The sequence below is a fragment of the Podarcis muralis genome, chromosome 6 (genome assembly GCF_964188315.1).
Source record: "Podarcis muralis chromosome 6, rPodMur119.hap1.1, whole genome shotgun sequence".
NCBI lineage: Eukaryota > Metazoa > Chordata > Lepidosauria > Squamata > Lacertidae > Podarcis > Podarcis muralis.
This window is the reverse complement of record NC_135660.1, coordinates 99,241,251-99,261,312: the sequence shown is the minus strand read 5'-3', so window position 1 is coordinate 99,261,312 and position 20,062 is coordinate 99,241,251. Positions and strand designations below refer to the sequence as shown.

The 20,062-nt window shown below is 44.0% G+C and overlaps 2 protein-coding genes across 3 annotated transcripts in view; one reads left to right on the top strand and one right to left on the bottom strand.

Moving 5' to 3' along the window:
* The window catches only part of TTC38 (tetratricopeptide repeat domain 38), a 34,822-nt gene extending 28,327 nt beyond the window's left edge, over nucleotides 1-6,495 (bottom strand). Inside the window, exons 1-5 of one of the 2 annotated variants that reach the window (XM_077930807.1) lie at nucleotides 6,238-6,300; nucleotides 4,941-5,018; nucleotides 2,569-2,680; nucleotides 2,281-2,362; nucleotides 903-1,074 (exon numbers count right to left, since the gene is read on the bottom strand). In XM_077930807.1, coding sequence (XP_077786933.1) covers nucleotides 903-1,072 — 170 coding nt within the window. In that variant the 5' untranslated portion in view covers nucleotides 1,073-1,074; nucleotides 2,281-2,362; nucleotides 2,569-2,680; nucleotides 4,941-5,018; nucleotides 6,238-6,300. Of the gene's footprint in view, nucleotides 1-902; nucleotides 1,075-2,280; nucleotides 2,363-2,568; nucleotides 2,681-4,940; nucleotides 5,019-6,237 lie in introns of both variants that reach the window. The other variant, XM_077930806.1, reaches the window with a different exon arrangement.
* A 1,782-nt stretch (nucleotides 6,496-8,277) lies between these two features.
* Nucleotides 8,278-17,835, top strand: LOC114596770 (polycystin family receptor for egg jelly-like). Its single transcript, XM_028728503.2, has one exon. It carries the CDS (start codon nucleotides 9,986-9,988, stop codon nucleotides 17,717-17,719), a length of 7,734 nt encoding a protein of 2,577 aa, XP_028584336.2. The 5' UTR covers nucleotides 8,278-9,985; the 3' UTR covers nucleotides 17,720-17,835.
* The last annotated feature ends 2,227 nt before the right edge of the window (nucleotides 17,836-20,062 follow it).

The window sequence follows — 20,062 nt, the reverse complement described above, 5'->3', positions numbered from 1 at the left end:
GAAGACTCTTGAGAGTCCCATGGACTGCAAGAAGATCAAACACATCCATTCTCAAGGAAATCAGCCCTGAGTGCTCACTGGAAGGACAGATCGTGAAGCTGAGGCTCCAGTACTTTGGCCACCTCATGAGAAGAGAAGACTCACTGGAGAAGACACTGATGCTGGGAAAGATGGAGGGCACAAGGAGAAGGGGGCGACAGAGGACGAGATGGTTGGATAGTGTTTTCGAGGTTACCACAATGAGTTTGACCAAACTGCGGGAGGTAGTGGAGGACAGAAGTGCCTGGCGTGCTCTGGTCCATGGGGTCACGAAGAGTCGGACACGACTAAACAACAACAACAAATTTTATGAGAAACTATTGGAAAAGCGTTACAATGATATATAATGAAATTCAGTCTAGGAAATTTGAGGAAGTCATTTAACTATGATATTAATATTGGACTAAGTTCAGTTTTGATTTGTGTTTAAAAATGTGGAAAATTAATAAAATTTTTGAAATATATATATAACATTATGCCTTAGGTCCAAGGGTAGATGTTGCAAAAGCTATTGTTTGTCAAAGGAAAAAAAGCAAAATCAGAAATGTTTTAAAGGAAAGTAGGGAGGGCAGGTACCAGGGCTTTTTTTCAGCCAGAACTCACCAGAACTCAGTTCTGGCACCTCTCAGGTGGGCGCCAATGTCACTGCAAGAGAATGAGGGAGGTGTTCGTGGTGAGTTCTAGCACTTCCTTTTCTAGAAAAATAGCACTGGCAGGTACACCAAATCAAGTTTTTTACAACAGAAATTGCCCCTGAGAAAATGAAAATAAGCTGCTTGTTCTGCAGATTTTGAGAGCTAGTTTTTACAGAAAAGGCAAAAAAAAAGCTTTCCAACTTCACTGCCTAAAAACCAAGGACTTACCCATTAGCAAAGAGCTCCAATGCAGAAACGTGTAATTTCTCTCGTTCAGTCAATGGCTGAGACTGTGACAATGCCACCATTTTCTTTATTGCACCATCTAGTTTTCTGTCAAGTCGAGGTGAACTCCCAGTACCGATCAGAACCAAACCATTAGCAATCACATGACCCATTACTGCAGATAAAGTCAGAAGTAAAAACTTTACGTAAAAGATTATATCAGTGGACAAAACCTGCAGTCCTTTACCTAATTTCATGCAGCTTAGGAGGAGCCTGGAAGGAGAGGAGTGGGGACGAAGTCAAAACTGATGGAGTGATGGAGTGAAAGGGTGGCAAGCCCTCTGGAAATTATTAATTCAGACTTATTACAGGAGTGATCTGTGTGTCCACTGGCATCTCCTTGGTGGGCAGGGAGAGAAAGGGGGGGCAGAAAGAGGGAGAGAGGAAGAAAGCGAGAAGGGAGCGCTCCCAGTTGCTTTGGGCTCGGGCATGCAGCCCTCAAAGATTGCCCAAGAAAAGGGGGCCCTCAACAAATAAAAGCTATAGTCATCTTTTAGTTATATAATAGGTTGTTCCTCAAACATATTTCTTTATTTTCTCAACTATACAGACAGCCTGATTGTAATGAACCTCTATGTGGTTTACAAAGAATAAAAACAAAACATTAAAAATATCAATAAAAGACTGTTAAAAACAGGTATTTAAATAAAAAAGATAGTTCAAATCAACAATAGGTTAAAAAGATGTGTTTTAACCTCAATGTTTACATATGTGGATAGGCTTGCATAAACAGAAATGTTTTCGACAGGTTCCAAAAAGAGTAACGTAAGGGAACCTGCCTGGTTTCAATACAGAGAAGGTGGCCAGGTAAAAAAAAAAAAGTTCTATCCATTTACCTCCAAGAAACACATCCAAAGTATTTTTCACCATATATTTGAACCCATGAAGACTAGAAACATTAGCTTTTCTTCTTATTTTTTAAAGAAAAACAAAACTTAAGATCCGACTATGGTGAGAAACTGGCCAATCTAGATTCAAATCATGGCTTACAATGCAAGTTTATTTTAAAGTAACCATATATAGTGTTAAGAGAAGTTTTTCTGTTCAGATGAAATGACAAATCTCAGGTGACTAAAAGTTGAATGCATAAGTTTCTGAAGGAGAGAGGATGGGCAGGCAGGTGAGCCCAGGGGCCAGCAGGAGACTGAGTTCAACCATTATGGGCATTGGTGGTCCCAAAGAAAATAAGCATTGCACCTCCCTCCCTTCCTCTCCCCACCACCCTCTCTCTCTCTCACACACACTTTTTTGGCCAATACTTTTCTACAAGGAAACAACGTTAGGGCACACAAAGATGCACTGAAGTCGTTTTGTTACTTACAAAAATTAGGGTCAGCTGCCTGTAGTTTTGAGAAAGTTCCTTCAAGGCCCCCTAAACTATTATCATTTTTCCAGGTCACATACTGTAACAAATACAAACAATACACTGGTTAAGAATTCAAGAAGAGATAAGTTTCTTTTCATCATCTCATGCAAGCAAATCTTACATTAAGCAGAAAACAAATTTAATATATTTCCGCTTCTGGCTCATGTGGCAATCCATGGGAATATTCTTAAGGTGATTTTCTTAGTTCCATTAATACAGTATACAGAATTCAGAACTACTAACCAACTTTAATTCTGTTATTCCAGTCTCTGGGACAGATAAGTCCAATTATTCCTGAGTTGAGTTCATGATTCCGGGAACTAAGATACTACTGGGGGCAGAGCACTGCATTTCCCTGCAAAGGCAAGAAGGGCAAAAAATATTGTTCCTGACTTGACTGCAGCATGTCCCGCCCTCCCCAGCTGAAGCTGGGCTCAGGGCGGCTAACAACAATCAAAATAATCCAACATTCTAAAAACATTCATTATAAAATTAATTAAAATCAAATTAATGGCAACCATTAAGCCACATTCTGTGCAGATTGCCAGAGGAGGGGGTCAGGCTGTGCCCTGATCAAAGGCCTGGTGGAACAGCTCTGTCTTGTCAGGTCCTGCAGGGCCCTAGTCTCTTGTGACAGAGCGTTCCACCAGATTGGAGCCGCAGCCGAGAAAGCCCTGGCTCTGGTTGAGGCCAGCCTAACCTCTCTGTGGCCTGGGACCTTCAAGATGTTTTTATTTGCAGACCGTAAATTTCTCTGTGGGACATACCAGGAGAGGCGGTCCCGTAGGTACGAGGGTCCTAGGCTGTATAGGGCTTTAAAGGTACTTAGGGCAGCAGCATCAGGACAGATTTGAGTGCTGGGGAGGAGGAGATACTGTGGTCCAGAGATTTTTCTCTCCCTCTCTCTCCAGGCTGTTTGTACACTTGGTGGGAAATCTAGAGCGTGTGTTCCTGGCACTGGACAACCAGGACAGAAAAGGGGATTCTGCTGGTTTACCACCTGCCTCGCTGCCAAGCAGTCTCCCTGCCTGAGCTGACAGAGATGGTTTTAAAGGCAGTGTTGAGCGCTCCCAGACTGCTGGTTTTGAGGGACTTCCAACAGCCATACTGAAGCAACTGTCTCTGGGGTGGCTTAGGACTTCATGGCTGCCACGACCATCATGGGGCTGGTTCAACATGTCATTGGTGCATTGCATGTGGCAGGCCACACACTGAACCTTGATTTCTCAACCGGTCAGGAACGTTTTTATACCCGAAGGAGCGTCTCCACCCCCATCGTCCATTCTGTACACTGAAGTCCAGCGCTGAGGGCCTTCTGGCGGTTCCCTCACTGCGAGAAGTGAGGTTACAGGGAACCAGGTAGAGGGCCTTCTCGGTAGTGGCACCCTCCCATGAGATGTCAAGGAAATAAACAACTGCCTGACTTTTAGATAATATCTGAAGGCAGCCCAGTTCAGATAAGTTTTTAATGTTTGATGTTTTATTGTGTTTTTAATATTCTATTGGGAGCCACCCAGAGTGGCTGGGGAAACCCAGCCAGATGGGAGGGGTATAAATTATTAATAATAATAATTTGATCTGAAAGTGGAGGATATGGACATCAGTTCCTTGTCAAGGTCAGATCACTGCCTTTTCAGCACCTTTTCTCCTCTGCAGAGCCAGGGGACTTATTAGGATGGTCTGCCCTTGGAGACTGATGGATCCAGTGGGTTTCAAGGTGATTCTGGGGGGTTTTCCAGTTACTATGACTGGTTCTCTTGTCAAAGTCCTGACCAACCTCTGGAACATCTGAATGGGTCAGGCTGCTGACATTATAGTTCATGAGCAACTTCTCTTATTTCACAGAGCCTGCTTGGCTCCTTGGTATAGTCCAGAACTTAGGACAATGAGACAAGCTACAGCGAGGCCTGAATGCAAGTGGAGGAAAACTGGGACTGTCTCTGAAGATGGTTCAGAAACTTCAGGTGGTGCAGAATTTGGGGGTTACGTTGCTCACCAGAGCAAGACGAGTTTGAGCATAGAATGCCAATCCTGGCTTGGGCTTGACTGCACTGGCTGCCAATTAGTTTCTGTGCTGAATTCAAAGTGTTGGTTTTGAAATATAGAGCCTTAAACAGCTGAGGACTGCAATGCTCCTGCTCACTCCACTCATCCAGACCCTGGGAGACCAGGGTTGAAATCCCCAGCTAGTCATGAAGCTCACTGGGTGACCAGGCCCAGCTGCCATCTCCCAGGGTGGTTGTGAGGAGGATGAAATGGGGAGGAGGGGAACCAGGTGCACCACCTTGAGTTCCTCAGAAGATTAAGGTGGTATGTTAATGTAATAAAAATATTCATCTATCAAACAGCCATTGCCTTCACCTTTCTTCATACTTTTTGAGAGCATAGCAAAAGCAAACTAAAGGGAATTTTATCACTAAAGGGGATCTTTATTTTCCCTTTATTGATATGAATTTTCCCTTCACACCTGAAAGACTAACACAGCCCCTTTGTAATTGCAATTTTCTTATTTCACCCCTCCAAAATATATGGGAAAACGTATCTAATATTTACAAAAGGTAATCCATTAGAATAAATATTGTTTTTATGTGCCATAATCTCTTCTTCATTCCTACCTGAGTCAGGGCAGCATCATACATTTTACAGGCCTCATTACTTGTGGTTGAAAGAAGAAGTCCCGCATCCTGCCAGGCCTGGAAGGCATAAGACACTGCTTACTTTATCTCTGATGTAGAAATATTAACATTCTGGAAACTCTGAAGTCATAACAGAAAAACACTTAAAAAATTTTACACACACACACTTAAATTTTATATACTGCTTGAGTGTAGTAAAATCTCGAAGCAGTTTAATAAATACATGAATTGTTAACTGTCCTGTGATCCTCAGATGAAGGGTGGTATTGAAATTTAATAAATAAAAAAAATAATTTAGAGCATTTGTACCCTTGCTCTTCAGCCAAAAAAGGCTCCCATAGAAACTTGAATACAATCAATTAAAACAAGACAGCTTCAGTCTGCAGGTTTACAATCCCACAAGCGCTGCAGCCAAGGGGAAAGGGAGGGAGGAGGAAAGAAGCAAACTCAGGCACCAGCGGGCAGAGAGAGGGCCCAGGGGCAAGAGGCAGAAGATGGGGCTGGTCTGGAAGAAGCCCTGCCCACCATCACGCCCACCAAAGCAATCCATCTGACTTTCCCATCATACCTAAAACTGAGGAGTTTAAGAACATTAACCGTATTAAGGTTCAACAATGCATTTTCCCACAGAGCCTCTAAAATCTCTCTTCTGCTATTACAGTGTCATCATGAGAAGGAAATGTGTCAGTGAGCATTTTGGTCAATGTATAACCAGATGACAAGAGAACCTTTGAGCCTCAAGTGAAAATGCCCTGACATAGTTCATGCAATTATCCTATTGTCTCTGCAGGTTTGAGGAAGAAATTATGACCAAACACAAACACATTTTATGTCCACGGACTTTTACCACTGTTTAATTTTCCAGTATGCTGTGTTTTATCTCTGCCTTTTTAGTTAACAGCTGCATTGTGAAACCTTTATGTTTCTGAACGTAGATTATACAACTTACAAAGATTCAAAATCATTACTGCATTGAGCAGATTGAGGCTGCGATCCTAGCCCCATTTCCTGGGAGTAAGCGCCGTTGAATTCAACAGGACTTGCTTCTGAGTCGCATCAAATAAAGCATTTCCAAAGGGCTCCTGTTGAAAGTTTCCCATTTCCACGGCGTAAAGAACACCTGCTCTTTCTCTCGAGGAAGCGCAGCGGGACCCTGGCCACCAAGCCGCGCTGCAGGCAAAGCCAACCTTCTCCCTTTCCCCCGCTCTCTCTCCGCGCCTTCGCCCCCCATTTCTCACCCCGGAACTGTAATGCCGGGAGGAGCCGCGCCACTCACCTTGCAGTCGCGGAGACGCGCCATGTTCCCTCCGAGAAGACGGGCTTCGCTCTCCGCCCCGGGAGCCGCCGCCCCGAATCCGGAAACGGGCGTCGGAAAAGAACACGGAGGAGCGAAAGGCGAGGTTGCGGCGCCCCCTGGCGACTCCCTCTCGAAAGAGGGGCTTTGCCGGAGGAGCGAGCCTGGCTGCCCGCGTCCTCGGGGGGCTGGCCGGGCGCGGGGGGCGCGGGGAGGCGCCCGGCTGCCCGAGGGGCCGTGAGAGCCCCAGCCGCGCCTGGGCTGCCAGCTGACTGGCTTTGCCTGGCTTGCGAGGATGCTCCCTTTTTATTTTTAGAGGAAGTGCATATTTTATTGCCCAGTTTGGGGCACGTGTCTTAAACGGAAAGCATTTAGATTTGGGCCACTTTAATTTCTTAAGTGTGCCGAGAATGTAGGTGCGCGCCTACTTGTTTCAAATGTGTGGTGCATACACGTGTACCTCTCGGGATTCTTGGGGGGGGGAACGAGCTCATGGCTTCCGCTCAGGCTTTGCTCTGGTGGAAATAACGACCTCATCAATGGTGTTAGGGAAGCTTCTTTTGTTCCCTTTTTGTAGCAATGGCCTGCTATTCTGTCACAGAGTCGCAGAGGCCTTCATCCTCTCCCTGACCCGTCTGGATTTCAAGGTCAGACCCCCATCGGAGTAGGGGAAGGAATACAGTGGCCCATCACTCGGTGGCCTTTTCAGGGTGAAACTAGAAAGTTGTGAGCATTGTGTGATGCCAGTGTGACTTGCTGCAAATGCATAACTGGGGGGTGGGGGTGGGGTTAGGCAATGTCAGGTTTTCAACATCACAATGTATCATCAGCCAAACATCATGGTTTGGCTATAAACCACCTCAGCTCTCCCCACAGGAGCTGAGGCGCTTTCAGCCCAGCGCTTTGCAGGCCTAGCGCTCAGCTCCCCAGATGAGCCAGCCCATCTCTCTTTCCGTGGGGCTCCTTGGCTTCCTTTGCTGGCATGGGGGCAGATGAGCTACCTCTTTCTTCCCGCTCGCCTCCCCCCCCCAAGATAGAACAGGCGGCAAGTGCACAGAACCTGATGTGTGACTGGGGGGGCGAAGTCTGCAAGGCCCAGGGTGCAAAGCCACCCCATCTGTGGCTTGCAGAGTGGGGCTGCCTGAGGCTGCTGGCCTGCAAGCAGGAGCGGGATGGGGGCTCTTTCAGCTGGGGAGCGGGAGTGAGTCTTTTGGTGCTGTGCACACCAGCTGGCTGGCACGACATTGCAGCCACACCAGCCTGGCCAGGTGGAGACATTAGGCACTGACCTGGCGCCTGGACACCTCCATTTCCTCACAAAAGGCTGGCACCCAGCTAATTTTGAACGCTGCCTGAGATTTGCTGGAACTGAGTTCTGGCATATTCCGGCTGAAAAAAGCCCTGTTTACATCTGTCCTGTTATGTACTGAGTTGAATAGGATCCAAAATGCAGCAGTCTGATTGGTCCTAGAACAATAGGATCCAAAATGCAGCAGTCTGATCAGTCCTAGAACAATAGGATTCAGAATGCAGCAGTCTGATTGGTCCTAGAACAATGCAGCAGTATGATTGGTCTGCAGGAGCCACCCAATCCAGCTCCAGGTGGAAGTGAATCCACAACCTGATTGGCCTACAGGAGAATCCCGGAATTAGCCAATCACGTGCGGTCCACTGTGTAAATAATGTATATAAAGCAGATTTGGGGGGGGGGGGCTTTCATTCCTCCTCACCACTATGAGCTGAATAAAGAGCATGAAATCCACTCTCGCCTCTGAGTATATTTCATGTCCCTCAACTTGTTTAATTTCCCTAGCTCTGATGTATAGCAAGAAGCCAGATGGGCTCTACAAAGCAGGAGCATCACCTTGTCATGGGGAGGGGGCTTGAATGTTCCTATGACCCTTGTGAGCGAAGCCGTCCGGAGTCACCCAAGGCGGTAAGGTCAAGGGGAAAGAGTTAGACCAGGGGTCAGCAACCTATTTCAGCCGTGGGTTAATCCACTGTCCCTCAGACCTTGGGGGGGGGACTATTTGGGGGGGGGGGCGGGACTGAACGAATTCCTATGCTCCACAAATAACCCAGAGATGCATTTTAAATAAAAGGACACATTCTACTCATTTAAAAACACAGTGATTCCCGGACCATCTGCGGGCCAGATTTAGAAGGTGATTGGGCCGCATCTGGCCCTAGGGCCTTAGGTTGCCTATCCCTGCACTAGACAAAGAATGATCCAGGAAGTCCTCAATGGCAAAATAGGCAGAAGATAAGTGACATGTTACAATGGCTGTGAAGGCAAATGAAGGCTGCAGCATGCTATCGTAACAGAGCCTTACTGCAAAGACTGTGTGGTGGTCAGCATGCACTGATCTGATTCATGCACAGGCATCTTCCAAAACCCCATAACGGACTCACTGTTAATACTGTCTTCATGGAAGACAATCTTACTCTGCTACAAGTGATCAAAGAAGAAAAAGAAGAAGGTAAAGCAGGAGAGGGCACAGAGGAGTGATCATGGCCCAAGGGCATTTGTGTATTCCACAAGTCAGCCAGGACTTCAGCATAGCAGCCATAAGGTTCTGAGCCGCCCCAGAATTAATGGAACCAACAGTCTTGGAGTCCTCAACTCCACCTCCAAGACTATCTCTGTCAGCTCAGGCAGGGAGACTGCTGGGCAGTGAGGCAGAATCCTTAATCTGTACCAACTGTCCAGTGCCAGGCACAAGCCCTCTAGGTCTCCATTCAAGCAGGGCAAAGCCTGGAGAGAGAAACAATTCCTATGGACTACAGTAAATTCTATCTGACGCCAGAGTGTGCCCAGTGCTCCACTGAATACCCAGGTGGGCGAAGCAGGGTGAGACCATCTCCACCGTGCTCATCCAGACAGGTCTTGATAATGCAAACCAACTCGGCTTCCTCATCCATAATCAAATCATGGATAAAAGAAATACATCAGTAATAACAACTTTTGATACAAAATAGCAACAGGAGCGAATTTCAACTCATCTAAAACTTTAGCCATATCATTCATATAAAAATTAAATTTAGAAATGTCAATATATATTCTTGCTGATGCTAACAAGTGTCTATATTTTCTAGGTAATTTTAACCTATACAGTGGTACCTCAGGTTACATATGCTTCAGGTTACATACACTTCAGGTTAAGAACTTTGCTTCAGGATGAGAACAGAAATCGTGCTCTGGCGGCGCGGCAGCAGCATGAGGCCCCATTAGGTAAAGTGGCGCTTCAGGTTAAGAACAGTTTCAGGTTAAGAACAGACCTCTGGAACGAATTAAGTACTTAACCCGAGGTACCACTGTACTGATGTATAGGAAATAGGCGACTATATTACTGTTTATAATTTCTGACCCAGTGGGAGTCTATCGATATTACTGCATGCTACTTTCAAATCAGTGAAGGCAAAATAATAGCCTATGGAATTTCTAAAATGCAAACAGCCAGCAATTTATTCAAGCAAATATACATAACCTTTTATTCATTTGTTCAGCACAAACATTGCTTTATATTTAAAAAGATCAAGATCAACTTGTTTTATATATATATTGAAGAGGAATCAGGAATATAAAGAAAGAAATGTTACTTCTGTATTGCACGTGAACCTTAGTTGCTTGGGGCAACAGGTAAAAGATTCTAGAATTAACACAATTATTGTGTGTGTGGAACTGTTGGTGCTGGTCGTCAGCTGCTGCCCCTGAACCATCAGACCAAAGATGCTTCTTGTCTTCCTCTTCTGTTACTGTTCTCAGTATGCAACAGCTGCTGCACCCTTTCGTTTTCTACCACCCCCACTGTTGGTCACCTGCTCAAACCCACAACACCGTGTCTATCAGAAGCATGACAATGAACTTCGTGTTTCATGCTTCTGGGATGAGAGAATTGCCCTGAAGTATTCAAGAGCCCAAAGTCTGCCTTCAGAGATCAAGGAGGGAAAGCTGGACACCCTACCCCCTCCTCACTGTCAGTGGTACCAAGACTCCATCTTGGTAAAGAATACAAATCGCTGGTCAGGTGAGCTGGTGTTAGGTGCAGCTCTGACTCGGGGAGGCCTCCATCCACCATGGGCTTCTATTCGTATCACAGTGCAGTGTGTATCTGTTTCGTGCCATGTAGCCACATGTGCTCATAAGAACCTGACAATTGAAATTTCCAGGCAGGATGTCCGTCTTTTCCTTCTCTCGCCACGTACTTTACCTATTCATGAGTGGCAACCAGTGCAGCTGGGTTGGTGTGCACGCCTCAAGAGTTCCACCTGGAGTTACCGCTTCAAGAGTCAAGGGGGTATTCCTGAAGACCTCCTCATCCCCAGCAACCTCTATAGCGAGCCACTTGCACCTACTGTTTATCCTCATGCAGAAATGCACCAAGCGTGTACATCATATTACAGCTACTACATAACTGTACGCTACCACCTCCATGGATTCTACACCGCTTCACTCCATATTGAGAATGGGCCTCCACTTGGACGTAGCCTGAGCTTCTATGTGCAGCCTACTCTGCTCCATGTGTTCAGCACCTCCTCCACACTGCTCAGCCTTCCTCATAGGACCCTCAATCTTTCATGGACTCTCCAACCCCTCAGCTCCAAAATAACAGCTTACACACTGGTGGATTTGCAAGGTGTGGAGGAATGGTCTGACTCCTACAGATATAATCCTTTTGCTCTGCAAAGTGATTTCTGTGCTGTTCGCAAACCACAAAATTCCAGGGAGAAAGTGGTGGCCAGTGTCTATTTTCGTACTAATGAGAAGATGCCTGAACAACTGGCGGGAAAACTTGATTTCTTTAATGAGACTTTGATTTTCAGAGCAAGCACCGGAGCCGCAACTTATCTCACACTCAATCCACAGAAAACTAGAAGAGGCATCTACATTTTTAGCCATACACTGGGATTGTACTATTCTACACAGGAAGACAGCACTACTACCACCACTAGGAAGGGCTACAGCTCCCACTATATCTTTTACGAGGAGCAGAGCCTCTGTTACCTGATCATTGTTGAATTCATGCAGCTGCAATTGTCCAAGTTCAGCATCCATGTGTATCTGAATCGGAAAGGGACTTTGTTCAGGTCTCTAGGAGAAAAAGATATTGAAGTTCACGTTTTCAATGGACATTCTCCTGACAAAAGTTTAGTCTATATTGTGTGGTTTATTCCCGTGCAACATCCACTGCTACAGTGTGAGTGGGTCTTTAACCTTCAACTTTTTAATTCCAGGAAAGAGTACCTCCTTTGGAACAACACTTATTCTTACAGTAACGGTGTCAAAGATGCTGCCCATTTTCTCCCTCCCTCTGTTTTATCTATCCGTCCTTCACAATACATGGGCTTTGTAGCCAAAGTGAATTGCAGCAAAAGTGGACTTGCACGCGCTGTTTTAAAAGCCAGTATCAATACTTTCGCGTCAAAGGTCCTACACCCAACAGTGGCCTGTCAGCAAAGTTACTGTCATGAACTGACAGCTATAATCCATAAACCCGATTTCTCTGATCCAATCATACATTATAAGAGAGAGTCAGCAATTACCTTGCAAGCAACTGCAAAGGCACAGTGCAGGACAAGTGCAGATATAGATATACTGTGGAAAATCTATAGCCTTGAAGCTGCATATTCTATTCCAGACTGGCCAAATCCTCTTAAGCTACCTGATGAGATAAATACAAGTGGAATCATATTTCATATACCTAGAAATGTGTTATTTTATGGCTTTCATCATGTAAATATGACCATGACAGTGTACCTTCCTGCATATAATATAAAAATCATGGAGTCTGATTCAGTATTTCTCCAAATTCTAGAAAATGACCTGGTAGCAACCATAGCTGGTGGTTTGTTCCGGACAGTTGGTGTTTCTGATCATTGGACTTTGGATGCATCTGCTTCTTCTGATCCTTATTCAGCCAACCCCCTTGAAGGTATCACCTTTAATTGGTATTGCACCAAACGGGAATTGGACTATTCGACAATGAGGTTGAGCCCAGAGGGAAAATGCTGTCCAAATCAAGTAGATATACGCTGGACACATTCAAGTGCTCCAGTTCAAAAAGTAGAACCTAATACATTTCAGGCAAACTCAAAATATTATTTTATTCTAGTAATTCTGAAGCAGCACAAATCAGCCCATGCATTCCAAACAGTTCATGTGCTGCCTGGTTCTGTACCAATACTGGATGCCACTTGTTTAGAAAATTGTGGGAAAACCATCAAAGTAACAGAGCGATTCATTCTGTCCGCAAGATGTCTAAATTGTGCAAAAACTAGTCAAACAGTCTACCTTTGGTCACTTCTTTCAGCAAACTCTAAGGAAATACATTTTGATTGGGCTTCCAAAACTACAACTGGGAGATCAAAGCCATACATGCATATAAATTCATTGGCATTCAGATACATGGAAGACAAATTCTATACTCTTAGCCTGAAAGTAAGCACAAAGGGAAAACAATCAGCTGTTTATAGGCATTCATTTTATGTTAGCTCTCCACCTCAGACTGGAAAATGTATCATTTATCCAAGGGAAGGCATAGCATTCCGTACAAAATTCATTGTCCAGTGTACTGGATTTGAAGAAAAAAATGGACCTCTGACATACAAAGTGATAGCACATTCAGATCTAACAAAAATGACTGCAATATCTTCTGCACAAAATAATACATTTGGAATAATAGTGTATATGGGTCATCAGCAAAAAACCCCTCCATCATTTCTCCCTGCTGGTATTCCCTCTAAAAAGTATGCCTTAAACATATATGTTCAAGTATCTGATGCCCATGGAGTATTTTCTGAAGTAACTTTGGAAGCAAATGTTTATAATCCAAGAAGTAAACCAACTGTTCTTCTCCGTGAACTGTATGGTTTAATCAGTGGGGAAAGTGGCCCTATGTCCTTTTTCCTTGAAACTAAAGATTACTTTAATATAGGCTTTCTTACCTATATGGTGGCCTCTGTATTAAATAATATTGAGACTTTGCCAACCAGTCAAGGCTCTAAAACTGATTTGCGGGAAATCCTCCTTAATGTGTCTGCAGTGATTCCTTTGACTGAAATACAGATGATAGCCCAAACGGTCTCAAGTATTTGTCAAGTGACACAGGATGCTAATGAAGTTAATAGGAAAGCACAACTGTTTGCGGTCAGAACACTAAAAGAGGCCACTGAAACTCTTAAAAGGCTCAGGGACAAAGATCTAGGGTCTCAGGAAGCAGAAGTCCTTGGCAATGGTATATTTACTGGCTTGTCCAATGTGTTGAGTGCTTCTCTCTTAAACCATAGAAATGTCAATGTCAATGCAATTAAAGAAATAATTTCTGTGACAGGAATATTAGCTGACCTTATCTTACAAGGTAAAGTCCCTGGGGAACATGAAACTAATATGGAAGCTAAAAACTGGTCAATTCACTTATGGAAAGGTGAAAAGTGGGAGGTTTCTAGGACTTTCTCTAAGGGAAGACAATGCAAGAACTACTTTTATCCTCAGCTGAAGCAGGAGAACCACATTAAGTTACCAGCAGATGCTGTGGTTTCCACAGTGCATTATGTGTTTGAAGAGAATCCCTTCCCTTGGATGGCAGATGCAGCAGATATTCATACAGTAGTGACTGGATTCAAAATGGTAGGAGTCAAAGCTAATGGTGATATCTTGGGGGTTACCCCCGAGGTGGTGGAAGTTATCATGGCAAGGAAAAATAAGGACTTTGCAACATTTAATCTGACAATTGGGCCAGATAAAAAGCTTTCCAAAACAACTGGTGGATTTAGTATTGAAGTCAAAGGAAACTTCAAGTATGTATTTATCCAGATTTTGTGCAATATGAAAGTTACTTTCAACATATCTATCTATCTGGGACTCAATGTCAGCCATTCTCCAATAGCTTCTTATATTGTTTTCCATGACAAACCTCCAGCACCACGTGAAATGAATCCTGGCATCACTAACTGTGCATTTAAGGCTGTGCGCATACTTTGTCTTCCTCAGTCATTGCTTCAGTCTCCACTCCAAGGCAATAAAGCAAGCAAGTGGAACATTTCAGTTGTACTACAATCACACCCAATTGTGAGAGGACAAACCAGAAAGATTGTCCGCATTGCTGTTTATACACCCAATTGTCTAGGTATGGATGGCATTCAGAAACAGTGGAAAGAAGGATTGTGCCGCCTGGGCTCTCAGACCACCTGGTCCAAGATACACTGCATCTGTGAAGCAAAAGCCCACAGCACAACAAGAAGTAGACGCCAATCACAGGAGGCTTCTCATGCTGTCAGATTTGTAGCTGGCAGCTTCATTTTGTACCCTAATCCTTTGGATATAAACAAGGTCCTCTCAGCAGACTTTGACACAAACCCAGTGACAATGCTGGCTGTGTTTTTCATTTTTTCAGCCTACATCTTGTGTACTACCTGGGCCATGATCAAAGATAAAGCTGATTTGAAAAGGAAAAACAAAATACTAGTATTACCTGACAATGACCCCTACCATAAAGTGCGCTATGTGGTCACTGTATACACAGGAAGTCGCTTGGGATCAGGAACCACAGCAGACGTTTTTCTTGAATTGATAGGTAAAAATGGTGTCAGTGATGTACATCACTTGAAACACCCACAGTTTCCAACTCTCTTTCGTGCAGCTGTTGACACATTTCTCCTAACTACTAAATATGATTTAGGGGATCTTCTTTCTCTTCATGTCTGGCACAACACCGGGGGTTCCTCCCCTAACTGGTTCCTAAGCAGAATCAAAGTGCAAAATATGCACACTAAAAAATCATGGCTGTTTATATGTAGAAACTGGCTAGGTCTTGGCAAGGCTGATGGCAAAATAGAACGATCAATTGTTGCTAAAAACCTAAAATCAAGCTTAGATAAAATGGATTACTTCTGGATAAGCTTTGCCAAGGACCTGGAAGACAATCATATATGGCTCTCAATATTTTCTCAGGTTGTCACCGGTTCTTTCACAAGGGTACAAAGGGTATCTTGTTGCTTAGTAATAATGCTGTGTAATTTGCTATTCAACATCATGTTCTTCAGTGGTGCAGATGATCGGGAGATTCTTTCAGTGCAACTACGGTATCTGAAATCCATGTATATTGGATTTGTGAGCGCTTTGTTTTCTATTCCTTTACAACTGACCATACAAATCTTGTTTACATATTCCGAGGAGAAGCCTTTGCTGCATAACACGAGAAATGGGTCAAAAAGAAGCCCCTCTCTTATGCCTGAAACCCTTGAGAAAGAAGGCAAATCAGCATATTCAAATGGGAAAGACCAGCATCTGCCATTATCAGAAAGCAATGCTAGCAACAATAATGCAACAGACCAGGACACAAGTACTACTTTCGAAAAAGAGGAGCCGCTGCACCCAGAGTTCATGTTCTTTAATAAAAAGCCACGCTTTTCATGGTGGTGCAGATATGTCTCTTGGACACTGGTCTTTCTCATATCTGGAGTTTCTTCATCTTTCATTATATTATATGGTTTGACCTATGGCTTTACAACATCAATGGAGTGGTTTATAGCATCCATGACATCATTTTTTGAGAGTGTGTTTTTGCTGCAAACCATGAAGTTGTCTCTCATATCTGCTATGAGTACTATAAGTCTCAAATACTGTAAAAACATCCCCTGGATAAGCACAGAACAGTACCAGAATATGAAGCTGATCCAATCAAGTGTGGATGAGAAAGATCTGAGAAAGCTTCACCATGATCTTTCCAAACTTAGACACAGCAAGGAATATGAACCTTTAACAGAGGATGAAGTCATAGTCTTGAGGAAAAGAGTAAGGGCTCAACACTTAGCATTTGTGTTTGTAAAGGACATCGTAATTCACCTTGTCTATTCATCCTGTGTTTTCATTGCTGCATTTTCCGCAGAACCCACCACCACTTTTTATTACAATAAAGCTATATATAATCAATTCTCGTTTGGTTTATCAGATGTAAACAAGCTGGAGCATATTTACATGTGGACGAGCAACGTCTTTCTGCCCTTAATACATAATGACTACCACCCTACCTATGTTTCAGAATCTTGGTCTAAAATTCTTGGTTTGCCCAGAATGAGGCAAGTAAGAGCGAAGAATACTGAAAAGGAATGTTTCCCTGCTCGCAACTTTGCGCAAGGTCATATGATTAGTGAAAGCCACTGCCGCTATAAATATAACAGTGATCCAGAAGATCAAAGTAACTATCTTGGGTCATGGACAATCCCAACCAATCAACCAACTTCCAAGCACTCCAGCAGTTTTCAAGGATTTACATACCAGTCAGACATTGACCAATGGGAATATAAATCATATGGTGTTGTAGATTCATACGGGCCTGGAGGATATTCCTTTTATTTTTTTCCTGGAGAGCAACGACCCAATACAACAATGAGGATGGATGATCTGCAAAGAAACAACTGGCTTGATAATCGGACCTGGGCAGTGATTTTTGAGTTAACAACTTTTAATCCAGATGTGGATCTATTCTGCAGCATTTCTATCGTATTTGAGACTACTGATGTAGGTGTCGTTAATTCAAGTTTGGTAGTTCATTCTTACAAACTCTCTATTTTCGAGTATGAACCCACCTCTAAGAGGGTTGTGTATGGAGTTATAGTGTATATTCTTGCCTTTTATCTTGCTGATGAATTTAACATGTTACGTCAAGAAAGGATAGGTTATCTTCAAACAGCAACTAACGTAAATAACTTTGCAATAAAGACAACCTCTATGTTTTTTCTGTTGTTAATTGCACTGAAATTTAAGCTGGCATTTACATTGTTGGAATTTCATCTACTTAATCCAGAACAATTTGTTCCCTTCCATGTAGTTTCTCAAATCGATCAACTGTACATGATGATTTCAGGTTTTTTGGTCTTCCTTCTGATTTTGAAACCATACCGATATTTCAGATTCTTGTACGATGTGCGCCTTGCAGAAAAAACAATGTCAGTAGCTTTTCCTGAGTTTGTTAATTTGACTCTGTTTGCGGCCGTATACTTTTCTGTATTCACATCATTTGGGTACCTAACATTTGGCCAAAGTGAGTGGAGTTTTCATACTTGGATTCTTTCCCTCCAGACTGTAGTTTCATATTGTTTTGGAGCAGTTAAACTGGCTAGTTTTTCATCCAACCTGTGGCTAGGGATATTTTTTCAGGCTTCATGTATGTTTACAATGATGTTTATTTTCATCAATTTATGGAGAGCCCTAATAATCTCTACTTATAACTCAATGAAACAACCTACTTATGAACAACATTCTGATGAAGCAGAAGCAATAAACTTTGTGGTTCTGAAGATCCAAAGTATTTGGTTTTCCATCACCCGTCAGACACCACCCACAAGTGACAGTGATCATGTCAGCACTGTAATATTTGGAAGATCTGTGGTCAAGGACGACTATGTGTGCGGCTTGAGAAGCAGGCAAGTAAATGGCAAGAAAATTGTTTATCTTTCTGTTTGAGAAAGACAGAGTAAACGGTGAATAAATTGCATAATATTTCTATCCCAAGCTGATCTCCACAGTTTCCATTCTCTTCCTTCATAATTATTTCCACTTCAGATGGTTGTCTCATAATTTAAAATTGATTCTCCTTGGGTTTCAAGTACGTATGAACTCTTATACAAAATTAGGTAAAGGATATTATCCTCTGTTGATAATTTAGTTCAATGTCCTTCAATAGACCAGTCATCCCAAGCAGAGCCTGCAGGGGTGGGTCAGATGCCATGTGCCAAGGGAGGGGAGAGGCTAAGCTCACCTTTTCCACTCTCTCTCTCTCTCTCTCTCTCTCTCTCTCTCTCTCTCTCACACACACACACACACACACACACACATATACACGCACAGCTTTTGTCCACTCAGAAGGTCTGTCTGTCTGTTGATCATATCACAAAGCCTCCTTCTCCTGCACTGAACCCCACATGCATAAAGATACACACACAGGCTATGTACACAAGGCATTTTAAAGTGGATTTGATCTATCCAATATTTTCATTTTTTAAGGATTCTCCAAATGAGATTGTCCTCACCCAAGTGGCAAACTGCACTTTACCCCCCTTTAATTTGAATTCTTCCAATCTGTGGGAAATGTGGTAAGGGGGAAAAATCCAGCATAGAATCAAATGTTACCCAACTGGTTGTACTGTAGCACATTGTATGGGTAGGTTTTTGAAACATGTTCAGGGATGTTTGGGTGGGTGCCATTTTATCACCACACTCCCCTACTTTCATTGGTGAGGCATTCCTGGTGAGCTGCTGGTGAGACTGAGCACAGGATCACACTTTTTAAAAAAGACAACTGGCTATTTTGTTCCAAGTCTGGCATATCAGAAAACTTGTATCTCATAAATGAATGAATGGCTAAATGCACAGGCAAACAAATACTTGTGCACATGCCCACAAGGGACCTTGGGTTTCCAGAACTCTCAGAGGATTTTGTTGTTTGTTGTTGTTGCCATCCATCTGTCTGAAGAGACAGTGGAGTGCGCCACTGGGGGCAAAGTCAAACTGTTGAAGAATCACAGCATTTGCTGTGGCTGCAGAGATCAATAACTCATAACTGCTGCCTCCCACGTTTTGCTGCATCAACAGCACCAAAGTGGCTTGAGCAGCGCATATGGAGGTCCTGGGCGGCCCAGACAAGACCTCCTTCTCGGCCTCAGTGATATGGTCCAAAAGAAAGCAGAGCAATGCGTTTAGCACCAGCTTGGCTGCAGGAGTTGCTGAAAGGAGGTATACAAGGTGCCATCCAACCATCTTAGGAACTTCACTCCTAGTTCGTGTAGGGTTTATTCCTTAGCCTTTTCTTCCCCTGAAGATATTCTGCAAAGCAGCAGTTTTTTCCTTCTCCTAGATGGGCTATCTTCCTTGCTTGACCAGCCTCACACTTCCCTTTATAGCATGTGCAGAAGCTGCCTTCATGACTATTGGACCCACAATTGGTCTCGTCTGCTCAATCTGCCGGAGGCTGTCTTCGCATGCAGGTGAGGCCCATAGGCTACCCGCACCTGGTTTAGCTGGTAGTCAGGCTGTTTCCCGGGGTGTGGATGCTGTCACATGCTGACAGCTTCTAAGAGCCACAGAGTGGGGACCAAGGGCGGACAAACTACCCCAGAAGGAGCACAACATGCCCCCCACTAGAGGCACTGTTTTTCACCTAACATCCCATAGAACCCTCTGGGAGGATAGGAAATAGTAATTGAGGGGATAGGGAGACAAACAGTGTGAATACATTCCATCAAGCACTACCCACTAGTGTGGATTGGAAATATTGAGATAGAGTTCAACCGAAGGCATGCACAAAAGTGCACATGGAAAAATCGGATCTGTGTATGTGCTTTAATACTCTGTTATGTACATAGCCATAGTCTGTCACGTGTGCACTCACCCTAAGTGCACCAGGATTGTGAGGTTTAAACCTCCACTTGCACCTCTCCACTGCCATACCCTCCAACATTTCCTCACCCAAATCTGGGGCATCCCCTTTCCTGCATCATGCTGTCCCCCTGTCCCCACATCACCTCAGCCTCCTCAGCCTCTTTGCGGTCTCCTTGGCCTCACTGCGGCCTCACCCTGGCTGCCGGAAGTGGTGCATGCATTTCCAGAAGTGTGCTTCTAGATGTGCTGGGCCCGCTTCCAGGAGTGCAGTGGAGGCCGCCATGGAGGCCGCGGCAGTTATCATGGCTGCCACATTGGAGGAGGCAGCGGCAAGGCAGCGGAAGCAAGACATCCTTGATTTCAAACAGAAGCCACAGTGGCTTCTGTAAATCTCACACTAAATACAGTGGTACCTCTGGTTACGTACTT

Excerpts from the sequence above, each read along its gene's own strand:
- LOC114596770 (XM_028728503.2), top strand. The coding sequence starts at position 9,986 with ATGCTTCTTGTCTTCCTCTTCTGTTACTGTTCTCAGTATGCAACAGCT.